This window comes from Chelonoidis abingdonii, chromosome 3 (genome assembly GCF_003597395.2).
Source record: "Chelonoidis abingdonii isolate Lonesome George chromosome 3, CheloAbing_2.0, whole genome shotgun sequence".
NCBI classification, from domain to species: Eukaryota; Metazoa; Chordata; order Testudines; family Testudinidae; genus Chelonoidis; species Chelonoidis abingdonii.
In genome coordinates, this window is record NC_133771.1 from 153,968,557 (window position 1) to 153,990,187 (window position 21,631).

The 21,631-nt window shown below is 50.0% G+C and overlaps 2 protein-coding genes across 4 annotated transcripts in view; one reads left to right on the forward strand and one right to left on the reverse strand.

Moving 5' to 3' along the window:
* Nucleotides 1–2,764, forward strand: part of ABCC10 (ATP binding cassette subfamily C member 10) — a 29,959-nt gene extending 27,195 nt beyond the window's left edge. For both annotated transcript variants that reach the window (XM_075064238.1, XM_075064239.1), the window contains one exon: nt 2,221–2,764. In XM_075064238.1, coding sequence (XP_074920339.1) covers nt 2,221–2,332 — 112 coding nt within the window. In that variant the 3' untranslated portion in view covers nt 2,333–2,764. The remainder of the gene's footprint in view (nt 1–2,220) is intronic.
* A 592-nt stretch (nt 2,765–3,356) lies between these two features.
* On the reverse strand, nt 3,357–20,475 carry DLK2 (delta like non-canonical Notch ligand 2). 2 transcript variants are annotated; one of them, XM_032770430.2, is made up of 6 exons: nt 20,406–20,475; nt 16,816–16,917; nt 14,563–14,626; nt 8,350–8,480; nt 7,041–7,185; nt 3,357–6,404 (listed from the first exon to the last, which is right to left on the reverse strand). In XM_032770430.2, the coding sequence occupies exons 2-6, from the start codon at nt 16,886–16,888 to the stop codon at nt 5,627–5,629; spliced, it is 1,191 nt and encodes a 396-aa protein (XP_032626321.1). In that variant the 5' UTR covers nt 16,889–16,917; nt 20,406–20,475; the 3' UTR covers nt 3,357–5,626. The 2 variants fall into 2 exon arrangements, with proteins under 2 accessions (XP_032626321.1, XP_032626322.1); XM_032770431.2 differs by lacking the exon at nt 20,406–20,475 and adding an exon at nt 20,070–20,139.
* Nucleotides 20,476–21,631: the final 1,156 nt, after the last annotated feature.

Genomic DNA, 21,631 nt, shown 5'->3' on the forward strand with positions numbered 1-21,631 from the left:
TTCCACCATCGGGATGTTAAATGTTGTTATATTGGTCGGTGTCACTATTGCAAGGCTGGGTCCTGCTATGTTACCCCTTTGGACCAGCTCTGACGTCATCACTCACGATAATCTAGTAGAGTTGCGTACTCCTGCTTGTGGTTTCCTCTACCAGCTGGTTCAATATGATACAGTATGTAAGTGTCTCGAGAAATTTTATCTCGCCTTTCGTCCTGAAGTGAAATGTTCCCAGTCCAATATTCGTGTAAAGGATAATTGAATCTCCCATATTTTGGGGTTCTTAATTGATGCCTCTTGAATACCACTGAAAAATTCAAAACAGCGTGCGTGCTCTGAATTCCCTTGCTTTATAATCACTTATTAGGTGTCCTGGTCAGGCGGAGATGTGGCTCCGCTACATAGATTCCTAATGTTTATATTTTATGAGAGAATGACATTTCTTATCCATTAGCGATTCTATAGAACATGTGGATTGCTTAAGATTTTTACTTTCATTTGATCTTACATTTTCTTTCACGTATAGTGCCATTCCTCCCTGTCATTTGACCTGTTCTTTCCTTCGTATTCTTTTGTATATCCCAGAATGTGATTGTGGTCCCATTGATTGCTCTCAGTCCACCAGGTTTCCTGGGATGGCCTATTATATCAACTATCCTCTCTTATCACAAGCACTCTCTAGTTCACTCTTATTATTTGGCTTCTGCATTGTGTAGACAACACTTTTAAAACTGTCGTCCCTGTTATTTGCATATGCCTTCTTCTTGATTGTGCCACGATTCTTTATGCTTGACTGTTTATCTCTTGAATCCGGCCCTTAGCATTATTCCTTCTTCTGTTCCTCTGCTCCTGGCTATAAACCTGGAGATTCTTACTTCATTCAGACTCTCCCTAAGAGAAGTCTGTGTCTGTATCCAACAATGCTCCTCTGCGCAGCAGTCGGCTTTCCCCCATCTCCTAGTTTAAAAACTGCTCTACAACCTTTTTAATGTTTAGTGCTAGCAGTCTGGTTCCACTTTGGTTTAGGTGGAGCCCATCTCTCTTGTATAAGTACTTCCTCACACAAGGCACAGTCAGGCTTGTGGAATGCCTTGCCAGGGGATATTGTGAAGGCCAGAATTATAACTGGGTTCAAAAAAGAATTAGAGAAGTTCATGGATGATAGGTCCATAAGTGGCTAATAGCCAAGATGGTCAGAGATGCATCCCCATTCTCTGGGTGTTCCTAAACCTCTGACTGCCAGAAGCTGGGAGTGGATGACGGGATGGATTACTTGATAATTGCCCTGTTCTGGACATTCCCTCTGAAGTACCTGACATTGGTCACTGTTTGAGGGCAGGATTTGGGGCTAGATGGACCATTGCTCTGACCAAGTATGTCTGTTCTTATTTATGTGGTTGAGTCATTACTTGGATGGGAGACCTTTAGGGAAATTCAGGTTCTGCACGAGAATCAGTAGTTGATACTTTTGACTCCATCAGGACTGACTCTTGTGCCCCAGCCTGGCACCATGGGCTGCTCTGGTTCTGTCTTTTGGGGGAGATGGGAAACCGAGATCCTGACCCCTGGGGTCCATGTGAAGATCCACTAGTACTTTCTGTAAGAGTTGGGTTATTAATGTCAGGTCTGATCCAGTTCCAGTGCTGTGACATCACATAGTCCCATGCCGTTTATTATAATACCATTAATAATACTGCATCCTGCCCCTGTATCTGTGTGCTTTAGACAAGAATGAATTTAGGCTCCCAGCCCCCCGGGAGGCAATGGGTATCATTTATCCCCATTTTACAAATAGGGAAACTGAGGCTCAGACTGGCAAAATAACTCACCCAAGTTCACAAAGCCAGTTGGTGGAAAAGCCAGTCAGGTGACCCAGGTGTTCTGATTCCCAGCCTCCTTGCTCTCACCTATTAGAAATGTTGTCTTCCTGGGTTCTCAGTCTGTCTTGAAAGTTGTTGTGTAGCGTTCCTGTTAAACAGCTCCCAGATTCCTCCTCAGAGATGGCTGCATTTTAGTGCTGAATGAGTGATCCCTGTGTATATAAGTGCTCCCCCAGCAACTGTGATGAAGGGCTCTGTAGAAATTGGTGCCTATGGGGGCATCTCAGGCTTCTGTGCTAATGAATTGGGGAGCAATATTTGGTGTCTCTCTCCCTGCACAGACCAAGACACCGCCCCCCCCTACACACACACATATGCATGTTGCTGTGTTTGCTCTCACCAGGCTGAACACCATCCTGGACTCAGACCGTGTGCTAGTGATGCATGCAGGGAAGGTGGCAGAGCTGGATTCACCTGCTGTCCTCAGCAAGAGGGAAGACTCCTTGTTTCAGTGACTCTTGACCAGTGGGCAGCAATGACTTCACTGCTAAAAGACTGAAACCAGTGACGAGCACCTCTTGGCTGCACACCTGCAACCCCCATCTCCGCTGGACCCCAACAGCTCGAGGGTGCAGGCACCTACTTCTTGCTGGGCCAGCCATAGGGGATGCACTAGCCTGCACAAAGGACAGGAGAGGGTGACACTGGTTCTTGGCTTGGGTCCTGCTCAGCGTGGACCTTGTTTCAGGTGAAGTCCCCTGAGCCATGATGGGATTGGACCAAAACTTATTGGTCTGGATCAAGAGTCCTAGGATGGAGAAACATGCCCCTGGCTTGGGGCACCATCCCCTTTGGTGTAATGAGGGTTTATTCTCTACTGTCAGGTGACTCAGTGACTCCCATTCAAGGACTTGTAATTTAAAATAAAGAGCAAAAGTCCTTGTTAAGCTCTCTGTTTCTCCTGTGGCCCTGGCCCTCATCACTGCTCCCCTTTCCCCAGAATCAGGCCTCCTCACAGTCCCTCTCCCAGTCAGAAGACTCACTCTCTCTCTGACATATACACATCATGGTTTCTCTGTCACTACATCTCCTGCTGGAATAAGCCCTTCCGCATGCTGGGAGTCCAGCACAGGTTGCACATATCTCCTCCCCTGAGCTGTGGTTTCCTTATGGCAGAGCCTCACTGGACTGAATAGTGGGCATTGGGTTAGGGACAGGATCTCGCCCCTTGTATGTACAAATACGCTAGTGCCCAGAGATGGTGTCAGTGTTGCATGTTCTACTTGTTATGGCTGCTGGGGGACACTATACCCTTCAGGTGTTTAAAGGCCTCTGAAGTTAATCTAGGTGGCACTATTCCAAAGGAGAGCTCATCCCTCCTCCCGCAGTTTCACAACTTTCTGGTTCAGGAGGCTGGAGAAATCTTTTCCTCAGAGCTCCTCAGCACTGCTCTGATTCCAGCTTGGCCATAGAGAGAGGCCCCTGTAATGAAGCCTGGCTATCTCGCATTGCAGGGTGGAGCCTGCCAGCCTGGGGATCTGGGGCATGGGCAGGGAATGAGGGAGCAGCAGAGCTGGGTTTTGAATCCATGTCTCCCACACCATCACGTTGGCCTATGTAAGCTGAACCTCCCCCTCCTGCCTCCCCATAGGTGGGGGTTTTCCTCCATCCTTTGGCCTGGGATCTCTCCCATTTCCCCTCACACTGCCCATACTCAGGCTAGACACATTCATGACCCATCTCGCTCCCTCCTAATGTGTGGTCTGGGGACTCTGCCATTACCACACAGCCCAGCCCCTCTCTCCAGCACTGAGGATGCCTGTAGCAGAAGCAAACCGTCCTCCAGGCTGACCTGAGACACAAGCGACCCTTTCCTGCACCTGAGGCTTCCGGACCCAGCTGCATCCCTGCACGGTGCCCTGCTCCCTCGCTGCTCATTGAGCTGTAGCCCAAGTTGTAACACTGCCTTTTTGTCTTTGGGGTGATAGGATTGAGGAGCCCCTAGCAGGCCCCAGGGGTTAGAGGGTCTCTCTGGGATACAGCACAAGAATCAGGTATTAGAGGGGTTATGGGGCAGCTCCTCTGGCAAAGATTTAGGGTGGACTTGGACCAGGGCAGAAGAAAGAACATCACCGGCAAAGGCTCTGCTCGTGGGCTTGTTAGGCTCCATGCTGGTTCTGGTATTTTATTTGAAAAAGTTACATCATCCATCAGTGTATTAAAAAAAAAAATCTTCCTGGTAAAGGCCTAATCTCCTCTCCCTCCAGCTCCTTTGCCTGCTCTGCCTCATTCCCATGCAGGAGCCCTCCCTTCCACCTGGGGCTCTAGCTCCTTTACCTTGGTTGTGGCATGGCCTCTGCAGACCTTGCCTGAATACAACATAGCGAGGCTGTGGGGCAGTGGTGAGAAAGAGGGGAACTTTCTCACCCTTGTTAGTGGCATGGTGTCTAGCCCTGTGCTGTCCCTGGCTGGGAGGGGGTGAATGCTCTGTCAACAGTGATTGTACTGGACCAGGCAAGAGAGAACCTAGATTCATGATTAAATGTCCCATTCCCTCTGCTGTGTCTTAGGGATGAGGATGGGTGTGTTTCTTACTGAAAGGTGCACCATGGCTACGGCGCAGGTGGGGCCACCTTTCTGTTCCCAGGGCTATCAGAAACTTTAATCTGCCCCTGCATCCCCTAGAGAAAGCTTCACCCTCACTTTGTATTGAAAAGTGCTACAATGGCTGGTTTTAGGTTACTCCCAGCTCTGTGCCTGGGGGAGGCAGTCAGGAACTGGGACCTGGACTACTACCAAACCAACCAGAGCTCAATTCCAGCCTCCTCCATATTCAATTCCACCTGCAGGGAGCTATAGCAGGGGCCAGCCCAGACCTCGACAACACTGGAGGGGAGCTGGCTTTGTGTTTATAACACATCTGGCTCTGGCTGTCCCCCGCAGCAAGTGGGGAAGTGGAAGCATGGGCTGGGGTGGGGAAAGAGCTTTCTGAATTACTATTAGAACACACCCAAACCAGCTCAAATGGTTTGGTAAAGGGAGAAAAGACACATGGATCATCAGCAGCAAGGTACAAAACATTCTCACAAGAAGACACACAATATCAGGTAGAAAAGGGCAAGATGGGCTCTTGAGCCACCTCTGGAATCTCTCCCAACCGCTCACAGCACCACAAGGCTACGGAGAGAGCCTGTTCGCTCACTCCTTGGCTGTGCAGTTTGAAACAGACAAACCATAGCCACCAGAAAGAGCTGGGAACCCCACAGCACTACAGAAGGGCAGACACAGAGCACAACAGCTCCAGCAGCCCTAGCCCCAGTGTGAACAACAGGCCAAAGATTACACTAGTGGCAGCACTAGGAATTACCCAGCATCCAGGGGCCTGGCAAAGTTTGTGTTTCTCAGAGTGTTGTGCCTTCTTCTGCTCTGGCATGATCAGTCTTATTTCTAGCATGGCTTAGTACAAGATAGTACTAATGTCTTCTGGTACTAGCTGAAAAAGTCAGTGTGCTGCCACTTCCAGTAGTGAGCTGTTCTGACTCAGCCCTTGCTTTGGACTCCTAGGTACACCTGGTTGATGGAGATGGATTAGATCCAGGACAGGCTGGTCACACCCTGTTTGAGAGTTCTGTTTGCAAATACAAATTCGCTGCCCTGTGGAAAACCCCTCCCCACTGAATCACAGACCAGGTTGCACCAAAGACCTTTAGTACTTTCCAGACACCCAACCAGAATGACTCCCAGGACACAGTTTGAAGAGTTCATTGGCATGACTGCCTGGCAGGGCCCCACTCAGAGTGCCAGAGTCCTCACAGTTCTGTTGTCTTCCTGGGCTCTATCATGACTGTATTTAATATGCTCACTTGACATTCTTGTTCCTGGAGCTTCCTTGCAGCCTGTGAGGGGCTTTTGCACCAGTCTGACCTCTGACGCCCTCTCTGCCAGTTCCGCAGCATTAACAGTATGGTCACCAGGACCAGCGCAGCTGTGAGTATCCCAAACACCAGCACGGTCACCAGCTGGGACTCACTCAGCCCAGTGTCCCGCTGGGTCACCACCTCTTTCACAGAAATTTTCAACAGCCCTCCCCCACTGGCTTTCTCACTGTGGTTGGCAACCCGCCTCCCAGTAACCACAGTCCTGACTGGCTCGGGCTGCGTAACCCGGAGATTCTCGCTGGTTGTGCTTTTCACAGCACCGTTGTTCTCCCTGTTAGCAGGAAGGTAGAAGGTGACCCAGGTCGGTTCCGGAGTGGAGACCTCACACATTTTGCCAGTAAAACCGTCGGGACACAAGCAGTCAAAATCATTGATGCGATCATAACACTTTGCCCCATTTTTGCACGGGTGGCTGGCACAGTCGTCAATGTTGATGGTGCAGAAACGGCCTTCGAAGCCCACCTGGCACTGGCAGGAAAAGCGGTTGATACCATCATGGCAGGTGGCACCGTTGGCACAGGGACGCATCAGGCAGTCATCTACATCATTCTCACAGAGGGCACCAACAAAGCCAGCCAGGCACCTGCAGATGAAGTTCCTAGCAAAGCCGTTCTCATCCTGGCACTGGCCACCGTTCCTGCATGGAAAGCTGCAGGCAGAAAGCAGGGACTGATCACAGGCCTGGATAGGACATGGCTCTGGCCCCAGATAGACTTGCATTCTCAGGGTGAAATGCACTCATGGGCTTAAGTGGTGCATAGGCCCTGTGCTTGCTCTCTGCACAAGGGGGAATTCCACCCACAAGTGGGGGAGAGGAAAGGGCAGGTGTCTGGGTCCCTGCTGCACAGAGGGGAGAAAGGCCCCCAAAGTTGTCGCTATGGACATGCACAGACACACCTGGAGCACAGCTACGTCCCACCCTTCTTGAGAATGTGGCCGAGTGTCACTGGCCAATCCCACATCAGGAAAAGCCTAAAGTCAAACCTTACAAAGAGGAAGGCTGACTCCCAGTAAGTTTCCCTGAGTGCAAAGCAGAGGCAGGGTCACTGCGTTAACCATGAGTAACTAGAATCTGCTCTGATTATAGCTCAGACTCCATCTGCTGAGGGAGCTGCCATTACAGTCAGCTAAACCAAAGTTCCCCTAAAGACTAGGAAGGTTTTGGCTTGATGCCATAAACATGGAAATCTACAGCTAATGATCCAAGCTGGGCTATTGATTGGTAGAGTAGGAGCTGGAGCTAATGCCTTATGTAATCTCTGCCTGCCCTGCCGCTCGCTCTCACCCTGCCTTCTCACATGGCCCTGTCTTCCGCTCACAGTCCTTCCCGTGGAAGCCCTCAGGACACAGGCAGGAATACTCCCCGTCCCCCTCGTAGACACACTCGGCCCCGTTCTGGCAGGGGAGCTCGTGTTCACAGATGTGTACGTCTGAGGAGAGAAAAAGGGGAGGCATTTAGTGAGCTGAGCTGGTGCCAGCAAGAACTGTCAACCCCACCCCAAAGGGAAAAGATGAATCAAGAGCTACAGCTTCCCTCAGCCCCAGCAGCATGGCTTTTACATAGAACTCACTGGGGTACAACTCAGTCAGTTCCGTGCCATTGCCTAAGGCTTTGGAGCACCTCAGTCCCTCCTCTTCTCTGCCTGTGGCACACAGTAGTTTAGTCTTCTGAGGGCTGTAAAACTTTGGTCTAGTTCTGATGGATGGGCTTGGAGTGGGAGTGGCTGAGTAGGGTTTAATGCCCTGTGGTATAGAGGGATCAGACAGTTTAGATGAGCTAGTGGTCCCATCTGGCCTTAAAGTCTAGAACTCTTCAGCTGCAGCTCTCAAAGCACTTTTACATTGTTCTATATGGCAGGGAAAGCGAGCTGCAGAGAAGGGAAGGCCCTTAGCTGCCCTGTGGCTCTGAGTGCCATAGAATAACCACATGCTGCATTCTGAACACTCTCCAGCCTGAAGAGCAGACCGCCGAAACCCCTAGCTGGAGGGCAGATTAGCTATGCCATGAAGCTGCTTCGTCACTCGCTTCCATTTGAAGTTGACAGAGTGAGTGGATCCCACCCAGCTGGTTGCCAAAGGCAAAAAGTGTGGATGGAAACAGAAAGCATTGTCAGCAGTTCCAGCAGTGAGGGAAAGCCAGTGAATACCACTAATGCCACTGCCTCAGGCCCATCGATATCACAGGCCCTGCAGACAGGCATCAGAGCCTAGCAGCCTGACCACCTCCTGTAGAAAGGAAAAGAGATGGGCCAAATCTCTGACAGAAAGATAAAACTCCAGCTCCCAGTACAAGCATCACAATGAGAAACAGCTGGTCACCTAAACAGCTGCATCATCCTTTCATTTAGGGGATGCGTGCTGGGCTCCTGCCCTAATCATGAAAGAGTGAAAAATTCAATCCCATAGGGAGCTGGATTGACACCTGATACCTCTAATCCCTGTGCCCTCCACATTCCCCTCCCTCTCTCTGCAGGGCAATTGGACCCTCCCCACACCACATTTTCCCCACCTGGAGATCTTTATTGTAAACAAGTTACCTGTCACTGAACCCTTTCCTGAAGCAAACTGATTCCCATCCAGATGGTGAAACCTACCTTTGTCACAGACCTTGCCAGCCCAGCCATTGTGACAGATGCATTGCCAAGGCTGATGGCATGTACCATGGACACAGCCCGGCATCCGCACACACTGCTCGCAGTACTTTCCTTCCCAGCCTGGGTCACACCTGCAAGAGGATACAGGAAGGTCAGTCCAAGCACAGCAGCCTCCCCAGTGGCAGCACAATATAGACAAGAACTGGATTATGTAATGGCTTACATAAGCCTATCTTCACCCACCGTCCTGCGCTTGCTATAAGTGTGTGTGATGCTTGGAAAGTCTTCTCTCAAAGCACCCCCAGGAGACAGAAGATTGCTTCTTCTGGGGAGCCCATCAAGGCAGGGCTGGTTTTAGGAAGTGCAGGTCCCGATTCAAAGATGTGGGGCTTGTACTCACCAGGCAGCACTTTGAGTCTTCAGCAGCACTTCGGTGACGGGTCCTTCACTCGCTCCGGGTCTTCGGTGTCACTGAAGGACCCGCCGCCAAAGTGCTGCCGAAGACCTGGAGCGAGTGAAGGGCCCTCTGAGGCGCGGGGCCCAATTTGGGGGAATTGGCCTAAAGCCGGCCCTGCATCAAGGCCAAGGGAGGAGGCAAAGATGACAGAACCTGGGCATGTCCACACTCTATCATGAGGTGTAACTGCAGCTGGTGTAGAGGTACCCAAGCAAGTTTTATTGTAGCCAGCTTGGGTACCAGAAGCAGTGAAGCTGGAGCAGTGCAGGCAGTATAAGTATTCCTGGAACCATGGGTAATTCCTCTGCAGCTAGCCCATGATGCCGCAGCGTCTCTGCTCCAGGACTCAAGCTAGCTCTGGTATGTCTACTGAGCTGCAATCACACCTGTGACTGTGGCATAAACATATGCCTGGTCTGGTAACATGGCTGCTGTAGCATTTTGTGTGTACATATCAAACGCTGCTACTGCATTTATTTTCTCCCATAAAGCTGGAATAGCAGCATTCAGCACATGCTTTCACATTCTTCAGCATCAAAGCCCTTTCCCAACATTTAATGCCTTTTTCCTCCCAAGGGATGGAGGTAAATATTATCTGCACTTTATAGATGTGGGAATTGAGGCCAAGAAGAAAAGGGATCTACCCTACAAGGCTGCACAGGGTGGCAGAGTGGGTAACAGAACCTGGACATTTGCTAACAGCCTTGATTTCAATTGCTAGTCCACATTGTCCTCCTCCCAGTAATCTGCTCTGTATTCAAGTATCAAATTAGACAGAAAGAAAATGCCTGTACCCTTTTAGACAAGCTAAAGGGCAGGTAGTAGGCACCGTCAGGGACGCAGAATTCCCCCCAGGGCCTCGTAGCTTTGTACATTTTGTTGCCTTCTTTGTACTAGTCTAATTTGTCCATATCCTTCCTGCAACAAAGCTGCCAGCTCAACACCCCCCGCCTCTCTGGCTCTGGTGCTGCAGCAACCTTTGCCTCAATTTCCCCCTACTGTCCTTTGGCCTACTCCAGCCATAAGATTGTCCTTGCCTTCTGGCCAGACCAATTTGCAAATTCCTGCCCTTCCCAGGGCCAGAGAATCCTTTACCAAAGAACAAAAGTAATAACAAAACCAAATCTTCAGCCTTCAGCTGATTGCCTCCTCCTCACAAGTGTGCTTCATCACCTACAGTCTCCATACCTTGTCAGGCTCCTGCGCCTTGGACAACCCACGTTCCTTCCCTCCCTCAGGGGTTCAGCAAGGCTATAACTTCTCAGGGTCTCTGTCTCCAGTCAGGCTTCCAGCTCCCTCCTCAGGAGTGGCGAGAGGGTTTTTGGCGCGCTAGGCGCAGGGCCGACTCACCGGTCCTGCGGCTCCGGTGGACCTCCCGCAGGCGTTCCTGCGGATGGTCCTCTGGTCCCGCGGCTCCAGTGGACCTGCCACAGGCGTGCCTGCGGATGCTCCACCGGAGCCGTGGGACCAGCGGACTGTCCGCAGGCACTCCTGCGAGAGGTCCACCGGAGCAGTCTGCCACCCTCCCAAATCCTGGTGCCCTAGGTGACCGCCTAGGTCGCCTAAATGGAAGCACCGGCCCTGTCCCTCCTGCAATAGCCAGCCAGCCTGTCTGCCCTGCTCCACAGCCTCCAATCAAACTGTTTCCTAGAGTGGAAACTTTCTACCTCCTCTCCTCAGGGTCTCTCCCCCTAACTGGGTTCACCCAGCTCTTTATAGAAACAAGCCCTGTTCTTCTCCCAGTTGGCTTTATCTCTAACTAGGCCTGGCCTACCCTCCAGGTCTGAGCAGGCAGGTTAGTTGGTCTCTCAGGCCCATATTAACCCTTGCCCAGCACATGTGGGATGAACACCCCATCACGCTTCCTGAATTGTGGGACTCAAAGCACTGCACAATAATCCAGATGTGAAGCCATGCACAGTATACCAGATGGGCTCCATGTATAGTATCACTTTATTCTACAAGCTCACCGTAAAAGTGATGGAGAAACCAGTCACTGCAGTACACGGCAGCATTCTAGACCTAACAGGACAGTGGGCACTAATTGTAAGTGTTCCCTGATTGGACAGTGCCCAACTCCCCAGCGGGGAAAGAAGAGATTATGTGTCCGAGAAAGAGAGCACCTGGATGAAAGTAAAACTGAGCTGAGGTGACAGAGCAGGAAAGATATACAAATCGGACTCAAAATGTATCAAAGAATTAAACCTCACAAACTCAATGCAGCGCCTACAATCCCAACAGACTCCAGCAAGATGGCAGGAGCTCTGAGATTCTCTGCATCTGGGCAATGACAGTCCAGACAGAGAAACACAGGCGAGCCAGAGTGTCTCCCTGAGACCAGATGATGGGGAGAAGAGGCTTCCAAGCTGCAGGAAGGTTCAGAGAACAAGTGGTGACCTGAAAAGGGAAGCAGTAGCTAATACCTCTGTATCTACCTCAATAACAGGCAGCAAGACCACCATCCTGACTAGCATAACACCTTGACTTGACCTTGCCACCCCTTGCACCCCGAACTAGCCACATCACTGTCTTAGAGGCCATCACTACAGAACTTGGCCATAGTGGGTTTCCCCATTCCCACCTGCAACAAGTAGCACAGACAGAGTATGGCTCTGATGACACTGTTATAACTGAATCCTATGCCAGGATTCTAGCCAACGGTGCTCTTTCTGTTGTGGATGTCAAAGCTACTGTGGCCTTCTGTTATCACGAAAGTTATGTGTTCTGCAAGTACTCACATTGCACACACACAGGAAGACAGTCCCTGCCCCAAAGAGCACAGAGTCTAAAGCAGCTTACAATTAACTTTTCCTGCTGTCTGGGTGGCTATTATTCTCTCTGTCTCGGATACTCATCACCATAATATCTAAGCCCTGAGGATCCCTAGTGTCTCACACACTGTTGTTCTGCCTATCAGACTGCTGTTGAGATTATAGGGACAACTTTGCCTCTGCAGAACTGTGCAAGTTTGTTGGCTTCAGGTGGGATCTAAAGGCACTGAAGCAAAGCCCACAACAGAGAAAAGATAGAGGGACCACACTTTCCCACCAGGAGGGTAGTCCATCCAACTGGCTGGAGTATGTGACTCTTGGAGCCTGGGGACTAAGATTTGGATGAGCTGAGCCTGAGGGACTTCCTTGTACTGCATGGGCCACAGCAAATGAAAAACTTCATGTTCTCCAAAGACAATGAAAATAGAAATTTCCATCCAACACATTACTGGCATGAAATCCCCAATGGTAACAAAGTGGAGAGGCCATGGCTTATGTACTCAAAAACCCAGAATGCTGCATACTGTTTTTGTTGCAAACTCTTCCAGTTTAATGTTTCAGCTACATTGGGTTCTACAGGAACAAAGGACTGGAAAAATTTGGCTAGAAATCTGGCATGCCATGAGAAGGCAGCTAATCACCAGAGAGCATTCCATAGGTGGAAAGAGCTTGAGATGAGACTAAGGTTAAAGGCCACCACAGATGATCAGCATCAAGAGAAGATTACATCAGAGTCACTTTACTGGCAAAATGTTCTGAAATTGCCATTGAGAGAATGCTTGCTACCCAAAACCTAGCACTGTGTGGCAGTTCAGATCAGCTGTATGTGCCAAACAATGGAAACTTCCTTAAAATTGTGGAGCTGATGTCCGAGTTTGATGCTGTACTCCAGGAGCATCTAAGAAGAGTCACTACCCAAGAAATGTACACACACACTACCTTGGAAAAACAATTCAAAAAGAGATCACACAGTTACTGGCAACAAAAGTCAAACAAAAGATTGTGGCAGATCTGAAGTCAGTAAGATATTACTCTGTTATTCTGGACTGAACACCTGACATCAGCCATATGGAACAAATGACTTTAATGGTGCGTTTTGTAACAACAGCAGAACCTGGTGAAAATGTCCCGGCAATAGTGACTGTCAGAGAGCACTTTCTAGAATTTATTGACACTGATGATACTACAGGAGCTGGTATGACAAATGTGCTTCTTAAAAAGGTGGAAGATACGGGAATTGCGATAGCTGACATGAGAGGTCAGGGCTATGATAATGGTGCCAACATGAGAGGAAAGAACAGAGGAGTGCAGACATGGATCCGAGAGTTAAACCCTCAAGCTTTTTTTGTCCCATGCAGTTCTCATTCACTGAACTTGGTGGTCAGTAATGCAGCATCAGCTTCTAGTGAGGCTGCTGAATTTTTTAATATAATTCAGAGCATCTATGTATTTTTCTCTGAATCGACTCATCAATGGCAAATTTTGAAGCAACATCTGGGAACATCCTCTCTGACACTGAAACGACTGAGTGCCACACAATGGGAAAGTCAAGTGGAGGCAGTAAAGCCTATCAAACACCGAATTGGGAAGATAGATGATACCATAGTTGCCATAATGGAGGATAATGCTATGACAGGGACTGTTAGTGGGAAAACAGTGACAGAAGGAAATGGAATCACCAGAAACATACATAATTTCACATTTCTGTGTGGCTTAGTGTTGTGGCGTGACATACTGTTTGAAATAAATGTTGTAAGCAAGAGACTCCAAGGTGTTGACCTTGATATACCTGGAGCAATGGAACAACTGGACAAAACAAAGTCATACCTACATTCTTACCGGTCAGATGAGAGATTTCAAAACATTCTGAAGAGTGCACAGAAGTTGGCAGAGAAACCTCACACTGAAGCTATTTTCCCACCCATTCAAGAATACAAGAGTCACTGAAGAAGACAACATTTTGATTATGAGGCACGGGATAATCCCATAAGAGACCTCAAACAACAATTCAAAGTTGAATTCTTTAACCAGGTGCTAGATTGCGCAATACAGTCAGTTGAAGAACGTTTCATGCAGCACAAGGAACACAGCAGTATATTTGGGATGTTGTATGATATTCCCAAACTCCTCCCTATACCTGAAGAAGACCTACACCAGCAATGCAGGGCACTAGAGACAGTGTTGACACATGATGACATGCATGATATTGATGCGAGTGATTTAGGTGATGAACTGAAAGTCCTTTCAAGATACATTTCAGCAGGATCAACTCCAAAGGCTGTTCTGGAATATATGTTCACAAATAAGATTACTACCCTCTTTCCAAATGCTTTTGTTGCTCTGTGCATACGTCTAACATTTCCTGTAACAGTTGCCCATGGAGAACACAGTTTCTCCAAGCTGAAGTTAATAAAAACACATCTATGCTCCACAGTGACACAGGAGAAGTTGGTCGGCCTTGCAACCATCTCAACAGAGCATGAGTTGGTCCAGACTGTGGACCTTCAGGAAGCAGTTCAAATCTTTGCAACCAAGAAGGCACGGAAAGCACCACTTTGATTATTCAAACAGATAAAAATGCCAGTGTTTACTACGCAGAGAAAAGTTACATTTGCTGTTCAGACATTTGAAAGTTAAGTGTTAACTTTAAATGCCTTGTTCAAACATTTTAAGTGTTAGTTCTCCTTTATTGGGGCAGGTAGCAGAGCAGTACCATGAGAGGAGAAGAAGAGGAAGAAGGCAGAATTGAGACCTTTTAAAGTTTTGGCCCAAGCGAGGGGGTATGGAGGCATCATTTGCGCTCCCCGTCTCAGGTGCCAAAATGTTGTGGGCTGGCTCTGGTTGAGTTGGATGAGCCCCTTGGCATTCCTTGACTTAGGAAAGGGTTTGGGTGTCCCAGGAAAACAGTGCGTGGAGCAAGAGATCAGCTGTCCCAGGAATGGTTAAAGTTTAAATGCACCCACACCAGAATTCCAACCACCATACCTGCACTTGCCGTCCTGGTCACAGCAGCCGTGGGCCAGGTTACAGCGCTCACTGCAGTCATCACCTGCAGGACAGGGCAGAGAGTCGGAGTTAGTGCACAAGGAGGTCAGAAAAGCAAGCCACTTGCTAACATAAACCAGTGCATGCAAGCCCCAGGGTTCCAGAACTGCTCATCCCAAGGGCCCCTATTAGGTCAGATCTATCCACAGTGAGGGCCCTGGGGCCATAGACCCCTTTTATCTTGCAAATGATCACTTCCCCCTCCTCCATTTATCTCTGACTGCCCCTCATTATGTCACAGCTACCCCACTGGGTGTGAGAGCTTTACGAGAGACCATCTGCACAGGGAAGGATCAGACAGTGGGGAGCAGGTGCACAGAAGCAGTTAGTACTTGTATGACAACAGCATTTTGGGACCCCAGTCAAGCATTAGGGGCTGTATAAACAAGACAATCCCTGCCCCAGAGAGCTCACAATCTACGGCTGTGACAAAACACCAAGAGTAGGTGGCTGAAACACTGCATCTTTGTTTAGAAAACTAACAATGTGCTTGAAAATTATGTATTGGGATCATGTCCTTCACTCTCTGTGGCACTTTCCTAAGACTGTGGCTATTCTGGAAAGAATGTGTATTACTTGTTGGTTTACAGCACCCAGTCCAATAGGGCCCAATCCTATTGAGGCCTCTGGGTGCTACTATACTATAATAAAATAAATAATAATGATAGTAAAGTCTAGGACTAGCTTCTGAGCAGAAATTTGAGGGGCTTAAGGGCCTTGAGAAGGATTCCTTCTATTCTAAAGATTCTAAACATTTGTGTCCTTTGGGAAAAGCCAAGTTTCCCCAAGAAGTTGGCCTCTATCCCTAGGGTTGCAGATGTTTTCAGAGTGCTATGCTGCGAGGCTCTGCCAAGGCCAAGTTGTGAGTGACAATCCCTCACTCTGCTGCAGAGGCGAGCAGGGGCTGCATTATAACCTGACAGGTGTTAAGTTCTGTTTATTTATTTAAAGGCCCCAAAGGCTGTAACTGAGCTATGGCCTGGCCCTGCTGCTCCTCCTCCTCACCACTGGCCTCCTTTCTTCAGTCAGGTGTCTCATCTCCAGCCCTCTTCCCTCCTGTTCCTTGCTCTCTGCCTCGGGCCACCTGCTCTCTCTTTCCTGTTTACTGATTATCACTGAGACATGGTGGCTTTGCAGGGCTTAGGAGTGGCCATTAGACTGAGTCCAGAGCTCTCAGTCCCACATCGTTTTGGGGCTGGAACAAACTGGGGGATCTCCACTCCCCATCACAATTACTCTTAGACTTTGAGAGCCAGGGACACGAACAAAGTAAACAGCTTCTCATCCTGCCCCCTGTCCAGCAGGTGTCACTGCACACCTGAAACTTGGACTGGAGTCAGACAAAGAGCAGGAAGAGAGACCCGCATGGGGTAGGAATGGGAGAGCAGAAGCAAATGTTAGGAAATTGGACTTCTTTATCTCAGGGACTCAGCCTCCTTCAGCCCTGTCTTGGAGATGGAGGACCGGTAGCTGATTGAGTCCATCTCCCCTTGGCCGATGCTGGATCACGAGTCCCATCAGCAGATCTTATATCAGGCTGCCAGCAAAAGAGACTTTCTCTAAGCTACACCACATGGAACATGAGAAGTCAGAGGGATGGCATGTTCTCACTGCATCTTAACAGCCTTTGCTGCAAGTGGGAGGCAGACACCCTCTGGCCCAGACCAGGACTAGAAACTCCCATAATGTGCCATGGCTAATCTGGAGCAGCATGAGGAACCAGTTCAGCCTGTGGCTGAGTACTATCTCGTTTCATGTCTATAAGCACTCTGCAATGGTGGGTGCTTTGTGGCTTCACCACTTAACTGGGGCAAATTCAGGATCCAAGCTGGCCTTCTGCACTCCTCCTGCCTTTCCCTGCCTCTTGGAACTGTTGTGTCCATTACTATAATCCAACCATTTTTACAGAAAGTGAGTGAGCTCCGTATGCAGCCCAAGGGAGTCCTACCCTCTGTCCCCTTGGGTATTGCCTAGCACTACACTGATATGACACTCCTGGAAAGCAGAGCAATGAGCCCTTCTGGCTGCAGCCAGTCATGCACAGTATGCCTACTGGCTAAGCAGAACCTCTGCTCTCATCTGTCAGATCAGCTTCCTTTTGTTGGATAGCAGTGATGTGAGGAGACTTAGCAGCACCAAGGTGGGTTTGGAAGGATGGACACAGTAGAAAGACACATGTCAGCTGAGTCTCACCTTGGGCAAGATGGTGATGGGCCAAGAGGATCCAAACCAAGGACATGAGCTGAAGACAGAAACTTCTAAGCATGGTCAATGTGGCCCCACCGAGATGAACACCTACAGAGACATAAAGAGCACTGTCAGAAAAACCCAACACCTACCCTTCCTGCAGCCTTGTTGGGTTTGCTTCACACATCCCTTTCTCCCCATCATCCTATTTCTGTGAGTTCTGAGTTCACATGCATTTTTAGAAGGATTGTCCACTTGTCACATTCTCACTACATCTCTCCACCAGGTCCTTCTGGGCTCCCTCCTCTCCTGGGGACAACCAGAGCTCCATGGTCCAAACAGCCTCCTTTAAATGTATAAAGCAGAATTATATCGGAGTACTGTATATAATGACTAAGGATATTAAACTGGAGCCCATCCACATATCTCAGCCTTCCCCGCAAGCAACCCCACTTCCCCAGCATAGGGGAACCATCTCCATTTTTATTCAATACTGAGATCACCCACATGACTCTACCAATGCATCTTAACTGCAGTTTGAATGGATGGGTGACACTCTCTGAGGTGCAGCTCAGGCTGTGCTGAGGAGGTTGCTTCTCAGTCCTCACTGCCTCTGCAATCAGTGCAGCCAATTGCACTGAGATGTAGAGCTGGTGACTTTATGTCCTCTCACTAGGCTTTGAGCTGCAGCTAGCAAACCTAATAAAGCTGATGGCTAAGCGGGGAAATTGTTTCTGTCTCTGCCAGACTCAAAAGGAGGAGGAAGGAAAATAAATCCTTCCAACTCTGGCAGGTGATCGGTACTGCCAGGAGCAACATCTGCAGGACATGGGAGCGGGGTAAAGGCTCCTAGATTTGGAGTTAAATCTTAAAGAAGCAAAAGCAAAGATTCCCTTCCTAATTAACCATAGTTCTTTCTTTCCTGTTTCTCCTGCCTTCCTGCGGAGCCACTGGTAGCCCCAATGTTTCTGAGTCCATTTATTTTCCATCCACCACTTGCCTTCCTGGAGCAGCACTACTACTTCCCAAAAAGGCCTTGTTCCTTCATAGCTTTCTGGGGCAAATTGGGACTGTTAAGGGCAGGCAAATGTAGGGTGACACAATAGGGACAGAAATATAACCAGATCAGAAGAGTCAGGCAATTTTCCTAGGAGAATGATAAGCATATGGAGGGACTCCACCCAAATGTGTGGATGGAAAGGACAGGGGCTGTTCTACCTTAAAGGTGGCTTGTAAACAATGCAGTGCTGGGTTGAGCTAACACTTGGATGGGAGACTTCTTAGGATTCAGGCAGCAGACAGACTCTTCAGAAAGTGACACTGGTACCTAGAAGGGGACTGGTCTGAGTCTGGCCCGGCCTGTTGTCTTAGAGGTACAGTGTTGCTAGAAGCATCATTCAAATGAGTTGCAGAACCAAGATTCTAACCACCTGTGGTCATTACAAGTCCCATGGCACTTCTGATTAGCCTGACCAAATTCCACCACAGATAATTACATTCTACCTCCCTGAATTCCCCCTGCAGTTACATTTGGGCACAGGATTCTCCTTCACTTCCTGTCCTAAAGTGCTGTGTAGTGTTGGTGTGAGCTGTTGAACAGCTGCTGCGTTTCAGGCGAGGGTGAAGTGATTCCTGTGAATCTTATAAAATAATTTAGGGATTATGGCTGAACAGTTGGCAGCATGCTCCTCTAGGGCCGTTAGGAGCTGAGCTTCATACCACATGTCATTGAAAAGGTCATTTTCCCTTAGATTTCTCATGAAGTCTCCCAGTTTGATGCATCGCCTCAGACTTAATGTCATCAAATCATGGACATTATTCCCAAGACTGCACCTGCAACTCAGGCAGCACCTTCCAGCACTAGTGGGGAAGCAGCAGGAAAGACTGTGGCATCCTTTGGGATTAAAGGCTCTAAATAAACATAAGGCATTCTGACAATGTATAGGTGCTATGAGCAGTATTTTTACTGGGGTTAGGTCTTTATTTCAAGCCCTGGGTCACTCTCATGAACTGAGGGAACTTTCTCCTTTCAATACTCATGTATTGATTAGGCTTGCTGAGCAGAGATTCTGCGAGCTACTAGATCAGCAGATGCTGGGTGAATTGGTGGCTGAGGGTTACTAGATCACAGCTCCATGGCTAGGGTTTCCAGGTGCTATGGCTCACACCTCTAAGTTCTGCTCCTCACCTAGAGCTGCCCTCCTGACCTCTCTGCTTACTTAGCATTGACTTCACAGACACACTAGTTTGCCCTCAAAGTGAGTGTCACACGGGGTGGGGGGGAGGCAACGACTCCCTACATCTCTCTCTTTTTTGGGAGAGGGGGTTAAACTAAACTAGCTGTAAATGAAGACAAAGCACAAAATGGATCAGCTGAGAAAAGCAACCACCTTAGAGCAAAGTGGGAGGATTATCCCCTGCCCCCAGATGCCGTTGGAGGGGATGCCCCTGAATCTCTCTCTGGCACACCCTGATATTGTTCTAGCTCAGAGGTTCTCAAACTGGTGGTCGTGATCCCTCAGGGGGTCGAAAGCTGTCAGCCTCCACCCCAGACCCCGCTTTGCCTCCAGCATTTATAATGGTTAAATATATACAAAAGTATTTTAATGTGTAAGAGGCTTGCTACCTGAAAGGGGTCACCAGTTCAAAAGTCTGAGAACCCCTGTTCTAGCTCCACATTCTGCCTCCTTGAGGCCAGGGTCCGATCTCCACCTGGCAGGATGGTGTGTGCATGGGGTGCTGCCCCTTGGGATGCACCCCTGGAGGTTGAGTGTTTCAGGGTGGGGCACTGCCAGTCCTGCCTAGCCCCCTGACTCCTGTGGACTCACGTGGGATCTCTGCATCCAGCCTGACCCCCAGCCCAGAACGGCCCTGCCCCGCGGGTTGAGAGCGAGAAGAGAGGGACCTGGGGGGCCAGGTCTCCGGAACCGCCGTAGACGCCTTCATTCCTGCCCCCGGGCCAGCCGCAGGGGGCTCGCTTAGTGCAGACACGTGCTGCCCCCGCCTCACCTCAGCCATATCCCCCTCCCCAGGCGCCAGGCCCTGCAGGGGGCGCCTCCCCCCAGCAAAGGCCGCTGGGCACCGAGAGCCTGGACTCCAGCTGTGCGGCGCGGCAGCACCTCTGCCGGCTCCTGCCCCCCGCAGGCAGCCGGATCCTCCCTCCCCTCGCGGCCCCCCACTCAGCCCAGCGCCCCCTACTCCTTCCCCAGCCCGCAGGCCGCCCCCTGAGCTCCCCCCGCCGGTCCTGCCCGCCTCCTCACCTCGGCGATCGCAGCGGCTCCTTTGGCTCCCGGGGTCTAAGGCGCAGAGCGGCGGAAGGGGGCTGCCATGCCTGGCCCGGCCCGGCTGCGGGGGGTTCGGGAGGCGCAGGGCTGCGGAGCTGCTGCTAGGCTCCCAGCTCCTGCTGCTCCTCCTGCCGCTGTCGTGCGCTCAGGCCGGCTGCCAGGGGCTGCGTGTGGCTGCACATCCCTGCGCCCTCCCCGGGCCGGGACATGCCGCCTCCCGCAGCCCGACGGCGAGCCGGAGCCAAGAAACCCAGAGGCCCCAGCCGCAGGCAGCCCCCTGCCCTGTCCTGCCCCTGCCCCTGCCCCACTCACCTCTCACCTGCTCCAGCCCAGATGGCAGCGGGGAAGCTGCTTCTGCCTGAGCCGAGAGCTGTGCCTCCCTGCCCCCTCCCAGGAGATCTTCCCCCTCCAGCCTCCCCCGCAGAATCTGCCCCAAGGTTTTTGTCCTTGTGCTTGCTCACCTAGGGGGTGGGAGGCAGTTACACACCCCTGCAAAGCAGGAGCAGGGGAGAGGAGGAGGAAGGAGAATGCCCTGTTACAGAGCCAGAGCCCCCTGTCTCTGTCCCAGTCCGTGGCGGAGGATCCCCCTGGGATGTGGAATGGCACTGCAGCCCCCTAGGGTCTGCCCAGGAAACACTGAAAGGTGGTGGGGGGCTGAATAGACAACCCCTTCCCATTGATGGGGTGCTACAGACCCATAAGAAGTAAGGAGAGCAAGCGGGTGAATGACATCTGGTGGGGAAGGATACAAGGAATGAAAAGCCAAGGAAGGAGAAACCACTGGGTGCCAGGAACCAGCCCCAAGAGCTAGAGACACAGATGTGAAACAAGGAGAAACTCCCAGGCCAACTCTTGGGTTACTCCATGTCACAGGATGCTGGTCAGTGGTCATGGAGATTTTAACTACCCATATATTGCTTGGCAGCCAGCCTAAATCTGTTTCATGGAGACTCTGACCAGCAGAGACACCAACCCAGGCTTCCTGCTGAGAATGGAGGATGAAAACCAAGGGCTGCAAGCAGCTTCAGATCCACATGGAGAATGGGGTGAGAGACTCCCATAACACAGCAGGGACTTGGCTTCTCTGGCATTTCTCTCCAACTTCTCCCAGTGGCACTAGCACCAGTGTGGCTCCAGCAATGGGAGCAACATTGGGAGTCATTGTGTGAACCAATCAGACGAAGATACCAAATTTTAATCATTGCATTATCTAGGCCTGCCTTGATCAATTCTTATTGCTCATATTTGCTGCTTTTTTCTACATACATTTTCATACATCAGTGCATATTCCCCCCATTATTAATCATCTCTTGAAAAATGTCTCCATCTTCTATTTTGATGTTTATATTGGAAGTACATACTAAATTATCTGAGTTAAGTAAAAGCTCCTCTTTCAGCCCCTTCCTGTCTAGTTTAAAGACTGCCCTACAAGTTCTGCCAGTTTTCACCCCAAGGGATAGCCCATTGCTTAAAGTAGAGATGGAGTAATTCTGACAGTCACCTCCCATCAGAAAAGAAATCTGAATGCTCTGTGAATC

Excerpts from the sequence above, each read along its gene's own strand:
- DLK2 (XM_032770430.2), bottom strand. The coding sequence starts at position 16,888 with ATGCTTAGAAGTTTCTGTCTTCAGCTCATGTCCTTGGTTTGGATCCTC. Across the intron at positions 14,627-16,815 it reads CCATCACCATCTTGCCCAAG|GTGATGACTGCAGTGAGCGC; the intron begins GTGAGACTCAGC and ends CCTGTCCTGCAG. Across the intron at positions 6,405-7,040 it reads GGGCCATGTGAGAAGGCAGG|CTTTCCATGCAGGAACGGTG; the intron begins GTGAGAGCGAGC and ends TTCTGCCTGCAG.